Source organism: Ipomoea nil, unplaced genomic scaffold (genome assembly GCF_001879475.1).
Source record: "Ipomoea nil cultivar Tokyo-kokei standard unplaced genomic scaffold, Asagao_1.1 scaffold3030, whole genome shotgun sequence".
NCBI lineage: Eukaryota > Viridiplantae > Streptophyta > Magnoliopsida > Solanales > Convolvulaceae > Ipomoea > Ipomoea nil.
Window position 1 is genome coordinate 3,001,648 of NW_017619458.1, and position 17,913 is coordinate 3,019,560.

Consider the following 17,913-nt stretch of genomic DNA (forward strand, 5'->3'; position numbering starts at 1 on the left):
AGAAATGAAAATACTGCAATATCTTCTAAAGTAGATCTAATTGATGGCAATGTTGAGCTCTAAGTTGATTATGCCAAAAAGGGGGAGAGAGCAGTCATTTGGTTCTCGGATCCTCTTTTGCTACTAGAAGCAATGGAAAATGAGCTAATTTTAATTTTTCAAGTTCTGCAAATAATCCTAGACCGAAATTTGGTGTCATACAATATTTTCATGATGATAAAACAACTCCATACACCATGAAAGATGTTAGTACTATATATATATATATATATATATATATATATATATATATATATATATAACGTATGTTTATAATATACATATGTATATATATATATTAGTTAGTACTCGTTAATTGGCATTAGATCAACAAACATGAGGTTAACATGAGATGATGCATGAAAGGTGGAAAGAATGAGTGGTGTACATCTATGTATGAAGTTCATGGTGAATAAGCATGAATTTAGGAAACAATTATGAGTGGTATACGTGTATGAAGATCATGGTGAATAAGCATTATGAGTGGTATACGTGTATGAAGATCATGGTGAATAAGCATGAAAGTAGGAAACATTGCAGGAGTGGTGTATGTACGTGTATGCATGAATGAGATCATGGTGGATAATGTAGCATGAAATTAGGAAATAACTTCCCTAATAACGGGGTGTCCTAACACTATAAACAGGGAAGGTTGTAATGAAGTTTCTGAAATTAGGAAATAACTTCCCTAATAACGGGGTGTCCTAACACTATAAACAGGGAAGGTTGTAATGAAGTTTTTGAAGTTTTCAGAATGGGAAAAAATAGTAATATTATTCTGGAAGGTGCTACAAGGAATTATTTGAAAGGTGCTGCAAGGAAACTTCAGAACTATCTGGAGAAATCGGCTCCACTTTATATTAGTACAAGTTATGTTAAAATACAAATTGGTTACAGTTTGTTTAATTGGTAGAATTAGTTCAAACTATACTTGTAAATTTTTTTATAGGGTTGTTTTATGAGGTTAATATTTAAATATGTGGTAAATCTAGTTTTGTAATTCATTGAATCTTGTAATTGTAAAAACCGTGAGTTGAACTTGAGTGAAAAAGTTTTTGGGCGTGGCCCCGCAGATTAGGAGGTGTTCTCCAACTGCATCATCAAATTCAGTTGTGTACTTATTTAGGTGCTTCATTTATTGCTTTATATTGTGTATCATATCTGCATTACATAATTTCAATTGGTATCAGAGCAATGCCGCTCAATTTTCTAGCGAGATCCTAGGGATACACGAGTATTGTTTTGCAGAATGGAAGATGGTGCCTCAATTTCAATACCACCATTGTTGAAAGGAGTAAGCAACTATGTTTATTGGAAGGCTATGATAAAAGACTTAATCAAATCATTGGATGAAGAATGTTGGGATGCCATGGAAAATGTTTGGACTCCACACATGATGATGGTCCAAAATGAAGAGAAGGAAACACCACTTAATCAGTAGACACCAGACGAAAAGAAGAAATCATTAGCGAACAATACGGCCATGAATGTTATTCATAGTTGACAAGACGGTTTTTGGTGTGGTTTGACAGTGGTGGTGGTTGTCAAAAGATAGGAATCACGATTCCCGAGTTTATATCGTTCTCAAAGGATAACAAATTGAAAATGCTAAATTGTATATAATGAAGTTTATGCTTATCATATACATGGTTTTTTAGGAAAAAATCCCACTTCATGTGACAATGAAAATCACAAACCCGACATGGTGCACAAATACGAGACAACACTCAATAGCCCAAAATAAATGTCAACACAAGAGACACATGATTTACGTGAAAAACCCCAAAACCACGGGGAAACACCACGGGACCACCACCAACAACAATTCCACTATTATAACAAATCTTGGATACAAAGTTTCTGCCTACCACACGAGCCAAACATCCAAAAATCATCAAAATACAACAACTCTAGGCCAGAGACTTCTATAATATTTCACGGGATAAACATGAATAATATCTTTTACTCAAAATATTCAACCATCACGAACAAGATGAAAGTGAATACAAATATTACGAGATTATCCAAAAATATGCCTGTAACAAACAAGTTGACCTCCAAAAATATTTGATGAATAAAGAACCTAAGAACCTCGACAAACCTCATGACAAATTCATCAATCGTGTGACAAAACCCGCCGAACACGTTGTCGTCGTGTCGCTAAAAGTAGTGGAGAATGTCCTCACAAGACTGGCCAAAGAGACAAAAAGAAGCAAAAGAAACTTGGTTTTGTTTCACTGCTCTCTACTGGCTTGCACTACTGCCGAATCAATGTCAAATGAAAGAGAAGAATAACTTGTTCCTTATATAGCTTCGCTACTTGAACATGGGAATTTATGAAGACAAATAAAGAGAATTAATTCTTCACCCCTTCACATGCCAAAAACGTGTGCTGCTCCAACTTCTTATATTCCCTAATATTATTATACAATATAATATAATAATAATTAGGGCTCAACAAAAATATAGTGGATAAAAATTGGCTTGGTCCAAACATGAGCTATTTACCACATAGGAGGGAAGTCCAACCCAACATGGTTCACAAGGAGCTTGGTGTTCATTGGTTCAAGGTCACAAGAGTACAATCAATCAATTGAATCAAATTGAGAAAAACAAGGAATAGAATTGATCATCTATTACATGATGCTTCTAGTGTCTAAGGTAAGATTGAGACATTGCAATTGTGTGATTCAAGCAAGGCTTTACTGATGTCGTTCACCTCTCGATCTACTAGGTCTCTCAAATGTATAGAAACACTTGTTAAGTGATTATATTTCTAAGAGTCATTTGATCGAACGCCTTGTCGTCACCGGGTTCCGGTCTTAGTCCTCTCGGATCTTGAGAAGGGAAATACAAATGGAATGGAGAGTACAATTGATCTAGCAATCTCTTGTTTAGATCAATTGATCCTAGGACAATCAAGGGAGTTGAACCCTAACTCACAAGATGCAATCAAGCAACCACTTATAACAGGAATTCAATCACAATTGCAATCCACAATCTAATTAAGCATTACATTTCACACTAGCATCATGCAATAGAATCACAATTCAATTTCTAAAAGAAACCTAACCACTCATTGTAGCTAGATGAATCATCATTGAATCAAGGATCAATCAAATAATGAAATTGAAATAAGAAAGCAAGAGAGTTACCAAACTTGAATTCAATTGAGGATTCACTCTACAAATTACTTCTAGAATCAAGGAATTGTGTCAAGATTCCTTCACTCATGAAGATCTCCAATCCAATGTTCTTGAAAGGCTAGAGAGATGTAATCTAGGAAATATAAAGTGATCTCAAACTCTAACTTCAACTAAAACTCACTAACTCCCCTAAAATATCTAAATCTAGCGTTTTTATAGCTTTTCCTCCTATGTGGCACTTCAATTTGCGCCCAAGACCAAATCTACGAGTCGACCACGAACCAGCCACGTTCGTGGTTCAGGCATTTAAGTGATCCGGTGCCTTGGCCACGACCGTGGTTTGCTTGGTGGCAGCTTCTGTTCTCAATCCACGAGCGTGCCACGATCGTAGACATTTGATAAGTGTCAAAGATACCACATTTTATGTGTCATTAAGGGGTTGTGTTCTGCTTAGTTGAAGTTCTTTGGGGATGATTTATGGTGTAAATGCTATGAAATGTGTTAATGTGTTGCAAATGCCCATGAACATGTACACTTTAGTGTTTTGAAGGGTCTTGAGCTTAAAGGAAGACATACGGCTTGAATCGGAGCGAACCAAGGAAGAATGCAATGGAGAAAGGTGCCGAACACCCGTTGACGAGTGGGCCACGTTCATGGACCGTTGTGGATCGGAAACAGAAGATCCCACAAAGCATATCCACGCTCGTGGCTGGGAATAAGTGAAAATCAGGGCACGTACGCAATGGTGTATGCGCTATAGGATTCAGCACTTAAATAAGGCTTGTCGCGGGGATTCAGGGAGACACTCACAATCTAACTTTCATTTGTAATTTTCAGAGCTTTGCAGTTTAGAAAATTCTCTCTCTAGATTAGGTCATCTTCTAGATCAAGCTCTTCTCAATTCTCCATCCAAGCAAGAGGATCTTCAAGGATTGAAGGAAGAATTGACAACTCTACCTCCATGTATTGATTGTTCTCCTTCAATCTAGTGGATTGTAGCAATTTAGCTTGGTAATCTCTTGCACTTTTCATCTTCAATTCCATCGTATAATTGTATTACCTTGCTTGATTGTGTTTGTATTGCAATCTAGACAATGATGCTTGGCTAAAATCTCTTTGTGAATTGGATCCTATTTGCTTGTGTTGTGTGTGGATTGATCTAGGTAGTTATGGCTATGTGTGATGTCTTGTTGTAAGGAGAGTTTGTATGGACTCTTGTGTGTGGATGTGCACCATATGCTTGAGGTTTGAGTAGGATTAGGGTTGCAAGAGATTGTGGCTTAATCCTAAACTTGTCCCCCTTGCAATTCCTTTCTTTAAGTTCCGAGAGGCCTAAGATGGGAATGAGATGTAGACAACATGTTTGATTAAATGTTCATAAGGAAAGTAGACACTTAAAAGGTGGTTCTACACCTATGATAGACCTAGTAGACCGAGAGGTGAACGACTTTGGAAGTTATCTCACATAGATTCATTCACCACTAGTTACACTCCTAGGTTGATTCACTCCAAATCCACAAGGGATAGGGAAATCCAATTCACCTAACAACATCTTTACTAACTTCATTGCTTACTTACTTTCCCATGTGCACAATGCTTTCTCCTAGCTTCCTATTGCAAATGAGTGCTTGTGTTTGACCTCACGATGTTCAATTCATAATTGTCCATTGTAACACCCCCGATTTTTAGCACATTTTTAAAACTTAATGCATAGGAAAACATCTAATCATCAAGACATAAAGCAATGGAAGCTATATAAAATCAGGATATGTTATGCCACACCTATTTCAGACATAGGTGCACAGGTGGGAAAAACTAACAATTCAAACAAGTCATAAAGTATCTAGGCTCACATGCCGCTATACTAGGCTCATAGGCCAACAAAAATAGAACGTCTACACAGGATAGATGATCTAACTAGCGATCCATGTCTAGCGCTCTCGGACACCTACTCAAAACCTGTAGAACAAGGGAAAAACATGGGGATGACACCCGGTCAGCGAATATTGCTAGTAACCCATCAATACACGTTAAATAGCATATATAGATAATTATAATCAAAACCATTTTGAAACGGAATACAGTATATAGCATTTCAAAAGTCATAGAGGGAAGTTAACTTCAAAGACTCATCAAACACTCTCAAAAGAAAGAGGAATCACCGTCCTCACAACTACAACAAGACCACAACTTGAAAGACAAACAACTCGGGATGCATTCTACTGATCACAAAGACACAAAGTAGAATACATCAAGACATGCTCATAAGCAAAGAGTTCACATTCACACAGTGACAACTACATGTCACAAGTTTCATAGTTCCAACCTTATGCCCTGTTCCAACCTTATGGCTACCCCCGACCTTATTTAAGTTCCAACCATTACCTCCAAGTAACCCCTGTACTTCTGAGTCCAAACTTTTGCCTCCGGGGACCGTCGTCCCCCCACCTACAACCACCCACATTTCCACCGATCACTCAGTACAAGAGGGTACCATTAATTTCATAATCACAAAACCGCCAAACTCGTGAGCAAAGCTCAAGTAACAAACCACCAATCTCAATCATAATCACACACAAGGTCATCATCATTTTCAAGAAGACCAAGACTCAACAATAGTCTCAATCAAGTATCAACAAAGGGTACAACGGATTACATACGTTCACGTCATCGGAATCAATCAAGAGATCACAATAAAGACATGAGATCATACTCAACAACAAAGGATTCCAATCCAACACTAAATGATTGTCAACACAAGTTCGCAATCTCAATACGAAGGAACAAACCACACATACTAGCATATCAACATCAAACTAGCATGCTTATCAAATGGGTAAACCAAAAGTAGTTCCAAAGAACATTCAATACTAACACCAAAAGTAGTTCCAAAGAACATTCAATACTAACATACCGTTCTAGACATACGAAACATCAAGAAGACTCACCATTAGCCCAATAAAATAACATCGGGAGGTCAAAACATCAATACCAAGTCAAAAGAATCACGGGGAACAAATTCCAGCCCACAACCATACACGTTCCCCGCGGGTGGGGCAACGTGTGGACAACCACCCGCGGTTCCGCCCGCGGGTACATAACCCACGAGGCCATTGTTCCCCGCGGGTGGGGCGGCGGGTATGTAACACCCCGTGTTACGGCTTCTAACCCGGACTAACTGTCTAATTGTTTACCAAAAATGATAATTAGAAAAGGAACCTGATTGGGGTAGGATCCCCTTAATTAATTAAGGAGGGTCCACCATAGATCATGGACCTTTATCCTTAAACCAAACCCTTAGTCCTATAAGGAATAGAATAAGTAAATCCTTACCATTCAGACCTTAGTTAGGACTCCTAAATATATATAAGGACTTAGGAGGCACCTAGAAATCCCACCTCGATTGATTCCACCACACAAGATTCCACAGGAATTCCCCTGTCACCAAACGTAGGAGAAACCACGAGGAGGAGATCTTAGAGAAAGAACCTTAGTAGCCAAGGATTCTAATTAAGGCTAAGAGGTAATCCATGTCTCAACAAAACCTATTTTCCTTGCTATATCTTCTTCATTGACTCCTTTGATATATGATTCTGTGCTCGAGTCGTGATAAAGCTTTGCCTATGATTTATGTTGTGTTTATGAGATAATCTTGATGTTTATGTGTTGATCTTGATACTTATGTGATAATCTTGATGTTCTTGATTCTATGGTAAATTATATAAACGATCTTGTGTTTCAATTATGTCTAGAGCCCTAGGGTAATAAACGTGGATTTCGTATTATGTGGTTTTAGTAAGTTTGGGTGGGATTTAGCATGTTCGGGTGTTGAGTCTCGGCATGTTTAGGAGTCGTGTTAGGACGTATTTGGTGTGGTTCTTGATTTAAATATGTTACTTGAATACGTGGTGTCGTCGTTTGTACTTGAATGTGTCTGGACATGGTTTCTGGTTCCACGATGGATCCCGGGACCAAAATATTACATAGGAGTCAGTGGGGGGTAGGTGGGGGCAGGGGTGCTCACCACCTACCCGCTGCCCCGTGCCCTCTTCCCAGCGGGCAGGCGACTGCCCGCCGGGCACCCGCTGGTTTATAGGCCGGCGGCGGCGGGTGGACCTCCACCCGCCGGGCACCCGCTGGAATGTGGGTGCAAATCGTGGTATTTTTCCCCGTTTGATGTTTCCCCGTGTCCGGTTCTGTCCTGTTATACCCCGTTTGTTGTGTGTGAGTCTAGTTTGATGTATCAGGTACCGTTCTTAGGATAAAAGAGTCCCGTGTATTGCATGCTAGTTGAATTGGTATCTCGTTGGCCTAGGAGGAAGGTGTATGATCCCTTAGGAGTGTCATGAGTGGTTTAATGTGGTGTGTTACGTATGAGTTATATTAGGATAAGTGTTCCCCGATAATCCCCCCTCGTTATGTGTTAATGTGGGTTGCATGTTGTTTGGCTTCTATGTTAATTGTGCATGATACCCCAATTGGTTGCGATCAATTGGCTATAATGACTATTTGATGGGTTGAGAACCATTAGTTATTAACCCGACCGGTTGCGATCGGTCGGCTATACAGGCAGTTGGATGGGTTGAGAACCATCGGCTGTTATATATATATATATATATATATATATATATATATATATATATATATATATATATATATATATATATATATATATATATATATAGAGAGAGAGAGAGAGAGAGAGAGAGGGCTGCGGTCCATAATCTGGTTGCGATCAGATATACATGATAATAGGGCTGCGGTCCGCCGTTTGGTTGCGATCAAACGTTATGATATAAATGAGTTGCGGTTCATCGATTGGTTGCGATCAATCTCTTTGTGCTGCGGTACAAGTAAAGTGCTGCGGGGCCATGTCAGAGCTATATGCACTGACCTTCATGTATGGGCACGTGAAGGGTCATACGGCACCACCATATGTGCATACGTGTCTTATTGTTGATTGTGACTGAAATAGTAATTGGGCACTGATATGATTGATATTGGATAGTCTTGTGACCTTAGGATGTGTGTTGGAATCTTTATGTGCATGATTAATTATATTGAAGGTGTCTGCTATTGCTTGATTGAGTCTACTCTCGGTTTTAAATTAGAGTTTCATAAGTATATATATGTATTCCGGCTTCAAAATGATTTTCCTTATATCTATCTATATTGTACTTAACGCGTTGGAGTGGGTTACAGCATTATTCGCTGAACAAATATATTTGGCTTTCAGGCACAGATGAGTAGCCCCGGACACGCTAGTCGGATCCGTGAACATAGCTAGATTAGTTCTATTATCGGCCTGCGTGCCTTGAGATTGTACTAGATATTGAATTGGGAATCTCTTATGATTGGATAGTTTAGCCTGTGCATCTGAGTTCTCCAGCTCAGATGTGGCATAGCACCCCGACATTTATGTTTAGTTTATGCTCTGTTTGGGATTTGATAATAGAATTGCCTTTATTTCATAAGCTTTAAAAGTTTTAAAATTTAGGGGTGTTACAGGGTAGGCCTTTGGGGATTTTCAACAACAAGTCCAAAACACCCAAAATCTCACACACAACAACAATATGACTTGAACCCAAGAAATAGCCAAGCAATGACATTCAAGAACCCTAAGAACAAGCTCTAAACATGCATCACCACAAGACAATGCATCAAATCTCACAAATCAACACAAGAATCACAAGTAGAAGCCAAGAATCATCATATAAGTAAGAAAATAGGTTTTGTAAAGCACGGGTTACCTTTGTAGCATAATAACTTCCTCTTTTCACCCTTAGAAAGCCTTTCCTAAAGCTCCTCTTCCACACCAACTTCATACACAAACCAAAAGACAACAAAGATTCTATCTTTAGAAAAAGACACCTAAAAGGAGGTTAAAAACATCAAAAGACCAAGGATCTTACCCTCCCCTATGCTCAAGATGAAGAAAGTAGGAATCTTTGGATACAAACTTGAAAGACTTGGATGCTCAAATCCTAGCTTGGAAAAGAAGCTAAACCTTTTTAGGGAGAGGCTAGAGGTTTTTGTGTTTTAGGTTGAAGGGTGAGTGAAATGAAAGAGAATGACTAGGTTAGCTTGAATCACAAACTTTAGGTAGAAAGACATTCCTACCCTTACTAATGTTGGAAAGACAAGGGAGCAAGGGCACAATTTAAGAAGCACAAGGTACAACCCTTTGACTTAAGTGACTAGTCAAAATCTAGTCCCTCGACTATTAGGATTTTTAGGAATAAATTAACAAAGAGATTAGGATTAATTCTCTAATTAATCCCTGATTAGTGTTTGGATTTACGGGGTGTCACATCCATCCTTTGAGAATGACATTCCTAGGGATCTCATTCCAACCTTCATTCCATCCCACGCTTACTACAAACCTTGTCAAAATGGTGATGTTGTTGGGGATGACAACGATCTTGAATCTTGTGTTGTTGGCATGAGTTGCACATTTGCATAGGGAGTCTAGTTTCTTTTAGTTGCGCTTTCAATTACATTTGCTTATTCCATTGTGCTATCTTGTAAATCCATAGTGTTGTTCATTTCACCATTTCATTGTGTTGACTTGTGATCCGGTTCGTGGAACCTACTGTTTCTAAACCACGAACGGACCACAGTTCGTGGAAGGTTCATCAGCATAGCTCGTATGCGGCAGCGTACAAGTGTATGCGGGTGCGTACGTAGTCTCGCGTAGGCGCGTACCTAATGGTATACAACGCCTAGATTTTAAAGCCAAAAAGCAACCTTATTCTGCCAATATTCATTTCAAAACACTCTATTGTTCTCCAAACACCTCCCCACTTCGAATTTGGTTGAAGAACTTGCAAAGGTACACCCATACATCACTTGTGCACATTCCAAAACCAAAAAATCAAGCTCTAATCTTCCCAATTCATGAATTCAATGTTAGAAATTTAATTGTTCTTCCAATTTGGAAATTTTTGCTAAATCTTTAGGGCTATGAATTTGAGCTAGAATGTGATGAATGTGATGAAATTGATGTTGGAAATCCATGTATTTGTGCTTCTTGTTGATGTTTGAACATGAGAGTTGAATTGCATTGAACATTTTTGTTGAAAACCTCTTATTTTAAGAATGCACATTAGGTGTTTGTGGAAATTCTAGAATGAAGAATGTAGGAATTTTGTGCTTCTATTTAATTTGCTCTTTGTTCACATGATGCTAGTGTAAGTATTTTTCCTGTATACAATATATTATAATATATAATATATTGTATTATTGGGTGGTTGTGGTGCAAGTAGGAAGATTAAGTTAGTTAGTGGCTTAATCTGTTAGGCAACTCAGGATATTCAGTTTAGGATTAACTGAATATCTGCCTACATTGATGGCATGTAGGCTTCTAAGCATAATGAGTCCTTCCACAGCTCCCGTGTTCAGAATTTACGCACCATCAGGTATTCGGGAGAGAAGTGGTAGACAAAACACTAACCTTTATTTTGCAGGTTTACCATCTCATGGCAATACCAACGACTATGGCTAGAGATATTCGGGCGGTCCTAGAGCTTCCGCTGTAACGAGGCAGGTTACTCGTTTACTATAGTTTATGTTAGCCTTAATATTATTATCTAACAGCTAGTACATAATTGTTGATCATTCCGTGTTGAATTTAGCATTGTATAATACACTTGTTGCTAGGCATGGACCATCTTTTTGTTTACAATTGTGAATCATCTTTGTTGTTCTTGAATCTTGAAGAAAAAAAAAAAAAAGAGAGAAGATGAAGAACGTTGGAAAGTTGATTGCTTGAATTGTTTTATGCTTGATAGTTGATTCAATTGAGAAAGAAAGTTTGGTTACTTGACTCCTTTAATTTTGTTGAATAATTGTGAGAACCATGTCTCTTAACTTCACCACCAACACTTGAAACTTGAAAAAAATGATGAATTGCACACACTTGATTTTCTTGACTAAGAATGATGGACCCGAGAATGTTGCTCCTTTATATTATGCTTGAAAATATTTTTGTAGGAAAATGAGGAGAACTAGGGCCACACAAGCTAAAAGAAGAAGGGAACAAGGTGAATCAAGTGCGAAAGGTGAAAGATGAGGTGTTGAGGCACCCATGCAACAAAATGAACCACAAGGAATACCAGCGGGCATTGGTGAAGTTTGAAAATGCAAAGAATACGGAGATTGCTCAGGGGAGATACATTGATCCACCTCTCTTGGATTCCTTTGGTCTCCAGGAGAGGTTGGAAAAGTTTATGAACCAATATCATTGGAGAGATATATTTGAATAGAGAGACATTACTTATAGTCCCGTGGTGCATGAATTCGTTGCAACTTTGGAGGTTACGGGATGGGCCAAGAATCTCACGGACCGAACAATCAAATTTCAAATCTTCAACACCGTATTCAAATTTTCGGTGAATGGCTTGGGCGTAATGTTTGGATTTTACAACCGAGAGGAGCAAGAGGAGGAGGAGGACCAGATGTTGCTCGTGGATTTCAAGGATGAGAAGAGCTTGCATGATTTTTGGAGAAGTATTGCATACCCCGGGATCCCGTGGCTAGGCTCACGTACGAGTGCATGGGAATGACATTGCTAGAGAAGGTATAAGAGTTGTGAGAAGGACTTTGGTCCACTCTTGGTGTGGCCGAAGGATCAACTCAAACAAAGTTTTTAGGACGGATCTCCTTGCTCTTTCGAGTATGGACACTGGCAACCCCATTAACATGGGGGCAGTTTGTAAGAGATGGTTGGAGTCCCAACGTAAAGCTAAAGCCGAGACCATTTATGTGGGATCGATTGTGAGTCAGTTGTGCCGTGTGTTGGGATTCAAGGCCCAATTGGAAAGAGAGATCTGTGCCTCTAACATGGAGCCGATGAGCAAAGCGGAGGTGATTGAGCTACACATTGTTCCTCTACCCGAGGACGTTGAGAATGTAGATATAGTGCTTTATAATCAAATAGATGATAGAGGTTTTATGTTCAATTTAAAAAATAGTTTTTAAAAGTTCCCCAATTTTCTAAATGTTTTCAGTTTTCAAAATGGAAAAATGTACTACTAAACATATTTTCTATTTTTTATTATCTAATTTTCCAATTTATCAACAAACGGGAGAAATTCTGCAGTTAGTAAACGGGTCCTAAATTTTTTTAAAGACTAATTGTTTAAACGTAACATTTCAACCTAACACAAACGTATATTGTTTTAGGAGAAATTTTGCAGTTAGTAAACGGCCTGACTTTTTCTTTTTCCTCATTACAGACCATACATAAAGCTAACTAAAAACAAATTAATTAATCTTGAATTTTAAAACACAAATGCAAGAAAAATTTGAAGGAGAACATCCATACTTTATTGTCACAAAGGATACCACATTAAAAAGGGAAAACACAAATAAACAATACAAAGACCAAAGAAGCCACGGCAACTTAGATTTCAAAGGATCCCACAAGAACAGCAATCATAAAAGGCTTCATGAGTTTTTCAGAGTTTGTAAAGCCATCTTGTTTTTTCATATACACCACACTATCCACACGAGCAATGTTAAGAAGACACATAAGAATCTCTCTAGAGATTGGTAAAGTTGGTTGAAGAATATCTTCATTGATATCTTTCCAGGCATTATTAACCATTTCTTGGAGCTTGTGCATTGCTTCATCAACAGATACGCCATAATCACTCATGTAACAATCAATCCCTGTATATAGGCTGTTGCTTTTCTCACGCTGTATATAGGTAAACATAGATGAAATTTACTTTTAGAAAAATTATTTACAAAAAAAAAAATGCACTCAATGACATTTTCAATTTGGTCGATTGATCAAAGTAGCATTTCCACTTTTGATCTACGATTATTAATTTTATCACTTTTAAGCCCTCAACTTTTCTAAATTGAACAAATTATGTCCTAAAAGATTGCATTTTTACCAAACTTCACTTTTCTTCATATGAGCGCATTTAAGACATTTTGGACCAATTTGGTTAATTTGAAATAAAGTTGTTATATCGTGGACCGTGGTCCACAAAGTTTCGTGGGCCATGGTCTTACATATTATTTTTAATAGAAAAGAAACGGTTGTCATTACATTTTAATGGAACCCGTATTTTAAGTGTGTTAATTAGAAAATGAAACTGCACGGTATTTAAAATGAAATTGTCTTACATATTATTTTTATATTATCAAATGAAATTCTAATTGAATTGAAATTATTCTTTAGTTGTATTAAAATGAATCTGCAGTATTTATAAAATGAAACTGAATAATATGTCTCACATATTGATTGTATATTGTCAAATAGAACTGCAGTTGAATAGAAATGATATTGTAGTTGTGTTGTAATGAAACGACATTGTATATAAAATGAAACTGAATAACAGTTTCACATATTTGAGTGTTAAATGTCGAATGAAATTGTAGTTATATCGAAATGAAAATGTAGTTGTATTGAAATGAAACTGTAGTGTATATAAAATGAAATTAAATAACAGTTTCAAATATTTGAGTGTATATTGTTCAATAAAACTGTAGTTATATCGAAATGATACTATAGTTATGTTGTAATGAAACTATAATATATATAAAATGAAACTGAATAACATTTTCAAATATTTGAGTGTATAATGTTGAATGAAACTGTAGTTATATCGAAATGAAACTGTAATTGTCTTGAAATGAAGTTGCAGTGTTATAAAATAAAAATGAATATGTTATAAAAACGGAGCTACTTTACGCGAAACGAGTGTCGTTTCTTTTCATTGAAAAAAAGACACTGTTTTGGACCATGGTCCACGATATAATTTGCCTTTGAAATATTAATCAATGATAAAAAACAATAAAAATGATATTATAATAAAAAAAATTAAAAGCAATATATACATACATACATATATATATATATATATATATATATATATATATATATATATATATATATATATATATATATTATACGTTCATGAAATACTATTTATATATATATATATATACCTCATAGGAAGCTACGTCATTAATAAGCCGAGCCAATATCGCATTGGCCTCAACAATTCTAGGGTTTTGATTCACCCATTCAAATGCTTCTCTTGTAACGGGTTTCTGGCCAAGTAAAAAAGTTGTGATGACCACGTAGATGGTGCTACTAGCTAAACCATAATTCCTTAGATACTCAACAAGTGGTGGCATGCATCCTTTAGTAGACCATTTTAATTCCGTGTAATAAGCCCTCACAAGTTCTTTCATCTATTTGTCAAGAAATTAAAGAAAAAAACCAACAAGATTAGAGCAACTTCATAATTACAATACAAAACCAAAATTAATAATAATAACGCAAAAAGAAAGCTAGATAAACAACTTGTTAGTGAATATACATACTCTCTCTTTTGCATTATAAAGTGCAAAAATTCTTTCTTCTTCAGATAGTTCTTTATTGAACTCCTCATCATAAAGATTTATAAGAGCTTTATAGCTTATCTTCATATAATCTGGAAGACGATTCATTTGGTTTATATCCCACCTATTAAACAATTAATCTTTAATTAATACGAGATATGCTATGATACTGTATATAAAAATTTTGTATATTTGAGGAAAAGACATTATATATAGTATGGGTAAGAGCATATATACTTTTGTATGGCATCGGTATAAATCTCTAATTCATCAGGGGTGCCAAAAGAATCAAATGTGTCATCTATAATGGCAATCATTGCTATGGATTTGGCGATCATGAGACGAGCCTTGGAATATTCAAGTTCAAAAAACACTCCCAACGCCCAAAAGTACGATTCAACAACCCTATCTCTTGCATAAGGAAGCGTAGTGACAAAGTCCAACTCCTTCCACCATCTGTCCAGGGTGATGCAATGTTAGAGTCAATTGACAAATGAAATAGTATATATATATATATATATATATATATATATATATATATATATATATATATATATATATATATATATATATATCACCATATGAGAATAATGCTTTCTAAAAAATGTTAAGCAATCTCATCAACTCATCTAATGTGATCAACAGTTGGAAAATATGGGAAAATGAATTTTTATTTTTAAAGGTGCAACTAATTTTTTGTAAATATTACAAAATCTTAAAATTTTTATAATATTTGTGAAACTGTGCCTAGATTTTTTTATTATTATTTTGTAGCATGGTCAACACAGATGCATGAATAAATAAGACTATTTCGCATTTTCTATGCGTTGTTTTTTCACTTGATCATGCATGGGTGTATGCGTGCACGAATGCTCTATTTGGATTGTATCATATGTTGTACTAACAAGAGTTGACAGTGCATGGGCTTTCAATTTTTTAGGTTATTAATTAAAAAAAATAATTAATTATGTTTTTAAAATTTATTTCAATTCTTTTCTTTACCTCGTGAGTTGGTAGAGTTCTTGCTTGTGGTGCATTTGTAACAAATTATAATCCAACTTTGCAAACCGTAGCAGAACATCATTCTTGGACTCATCTTCTTCATACACTCTGATGAAAAAGCTAATCTCTACTCTAGGGATGCCCTTATGCAAGGGTTGCTCAAGGGCATGTCTCACTTGCGTTCCCAAAGTAGAGTTGAGTTGTGGGTGAACAACCTCTAAATGAGTTCTTGAAAATGTATAAGCTTCCTTTAAGATGTCATCTTTATGTCCATTCATGTGAGATGCTTCATATAAGTTCAACAAACCCTTGATATCTCTGACAAGATTATTTCTGAATTTTCTATTCTCTTGAAAGCTTTCAAATATTCCTAATAAATAATTTTAGTAATAATTCATAAAATTAGAACCCATAAGTGGAGTAGTAATATATGCCTTACCTCATATTTTATGGGCACGGCACACACACACATTAAGCTTGCAAACATTGCATATATGTGTAAGGGTAACACTTGTGTGTGACTGTCTCACGAATCTAAATCTGTGAGACTGGTCAGATCTTTGATTAATGGATCAAATCTTTATTTGATTAATGAGTCGGATCTTTGACCTCATTAATCAATGACCCCACACATCTCACGAATTGATACCTGTAAGGCGGTCTCATACAAGTTTTTACCTACGTGTAAATGTGTTACCTGAAGAGATGTTGTAGCCATGTTGCCTAAGTAATCGAAACATAAGTGCACAAGTGCACAAATCATCTCCATGAAATTTGAGATTGGCATTGTAAATCTCTTTCAATATCTCATCAATCTCACTGTGAAAGTGATATGAAATGCCGATACGTTCAATGATGTCAATAAAGTTGAGTTTTTCAGCCAGCTTGGAGCTCCTAATACGTACTAGCATGCTCCTCACTTGTTCTTTCAACACCTCAATCTCTTGTGCATACCTTTTTGCAACTTCATTATCGAAGACGAAGTATCGGAATTCATCACCCCACAGGCTTGGGGAGAATTTTGTTACTGCTGGACGGACAACCTCGTTGCTTGTCGCCATTTCTAGGAATTTTGGGTATTTTGTTTCTTGTTTTAGTAGTGGGATTTTTTAAGGTTTTTGTTGGAGTAATGAGATTTTGGAGTAGAAATTTCCTTTAAATGGCAGGACAAAGTGTATGTTCTACACCACCTAACTGATTTTATCATTTGAAATCTATTGGGACAATAGTCTCCATCCATCTGCCGTACTCCACCTACCATGTATTGTATAATCCTCAATGTAAGGCTGCCATTATCCCAACAAGTTTGGGATTGGAAAGCTGACAAGAGAGACACTTTTTTTTTTAGTTTTTTATTATATTTAAAGTCAACGTGTATTGCAAGGGAGAGAAAATTGGCAAGCTTAGCAAAGGGATAGAGAATTGGCTAAGCTTTCGCAACACACCTTTATATATATATATATATATATATATATATATATATATATATATTTCTTTTAATATTATTTTATTATTATATTTATAAATTATAATATAATATGAAAGTAGAACCTATTTTTGGAAGTGAGAGAGATTTGTATGAATGTAGAATAAATAGTGAAAAATTTGTAAATTTGATGATGTGGAAATGGGATCCATTTTAAAAAGTGAGAAATATTTGTAGAGATAAGGATAGTCTTAGACTTGTGATTTTTAATGTTTTTAAACGAAGTTATTTAATTTGTACTTTTGATCGTATGACTATTAGGTTACTTTTAAATTTTACGATTAAGTATTATTTTTATCATATTTGGTGTACGAATTTTAATTTATGTTTTCCTTATTAATCTATATCAATTTTAACATTTCGTGACAAAAAAATTTAAGAGCTGGAATAAATTATGAGAAAACATGCAATATTGATTACTCATATTTATGCCTATGCACAACCTAACGCACCCATTTTCCGCTCGACCTGAGAACCGAAATCCTACTCGGCATGGATATCCTTTTCCAAATTGTGGATACTAACCCAAACAAACTAGCATTTGGGCGCAAATTATGCTGTGCAACCGTGGTGCACACGGTTGCAAAAACGACGTCGCTTTGACCAAAAACGTGCGTCCCACTTAAAAAAAATCAGGTTTGATTCTCGACAATAGTATTTTTTTGTGCATAATTTGAATTATATATCTACAAATTCATAACTATATATCCACAATTCATTACTATATATCCACAAATTCATAACACAAAATCCAAAATGAATGAACTAAATATCCACAATGACTGAACAACATAATGCTGTTGAGGGAATCGGAACAGATTTTTTTTTTTAAAATGGGACGCGCGTTTTTAGTCAAAACGACGTCTGTAACACCCCCGA

At 36.1% G+C, this 17,913-nt stretch overlaps 1 protein-coding gene across 1 annotated transcript; it reads right to left on the minus strand.

Annotated features, from left to right (window-relative positions):
* Positions 1 to 859: 859 nt before the first annotated feature.
* Positions 860 to 16,815, minus strand: LOC109163683 (vetispiradiene synthase 3-like). The gene is made up of 8 exons (XM_019312443.1): positions 16,803 to 16,815; positions 16,246 to 16,738; positions 15,549 to 15,918; positions 14,784 to 15,002; positions 14,529 to 14,670; positions 14,148 to 14,396; positions 12,531 to 12,885; positions 860 to 870 (listed from the first exon to the last, which is right to left on the minus strand). The coding sequence occupies exons 2-7, from the start codon at positions 16,607 to 16,609 to the stop codon at positions 12,589 to 12,591; spliced, it is 1,641 nt and encodes a 546-aa protein (XP_019167988.1). The 5' UTR covers positions 16,610 to 16,738; positions 16,803 to 16,815; the 3' UTR covers positions 860 to 870; positions 12,531 to 12,588.
* Positions 16,816 to 17,913: the final 1,098 nt, after the last annotated feature.

Excerpts from the sequence above, each read along its gene's own strand:
- LOC109163683 (XM_019312443.1), bottom strand. The coding sequence starts at position 16,609 with ATGGCGACAAGCAACGAGGTTGTCCGTCCAGCAGTAACAAAATTCTCC. Across the intron at positions 15,919-16,245 it reads TGGCTACAACATCTCTTCAG|GAATATTTGAAAGCTTTCAA; the intron begins GTAACACATTTA and ends ATTATTTATTAG. Across the intron at positions 14,671-14,783 it reads TATACCGATGCCATACAAAA|GTGGGATATAAACCAAATGA; the intron begins GTATATATGCTC and ends ATTGTTTAATAG.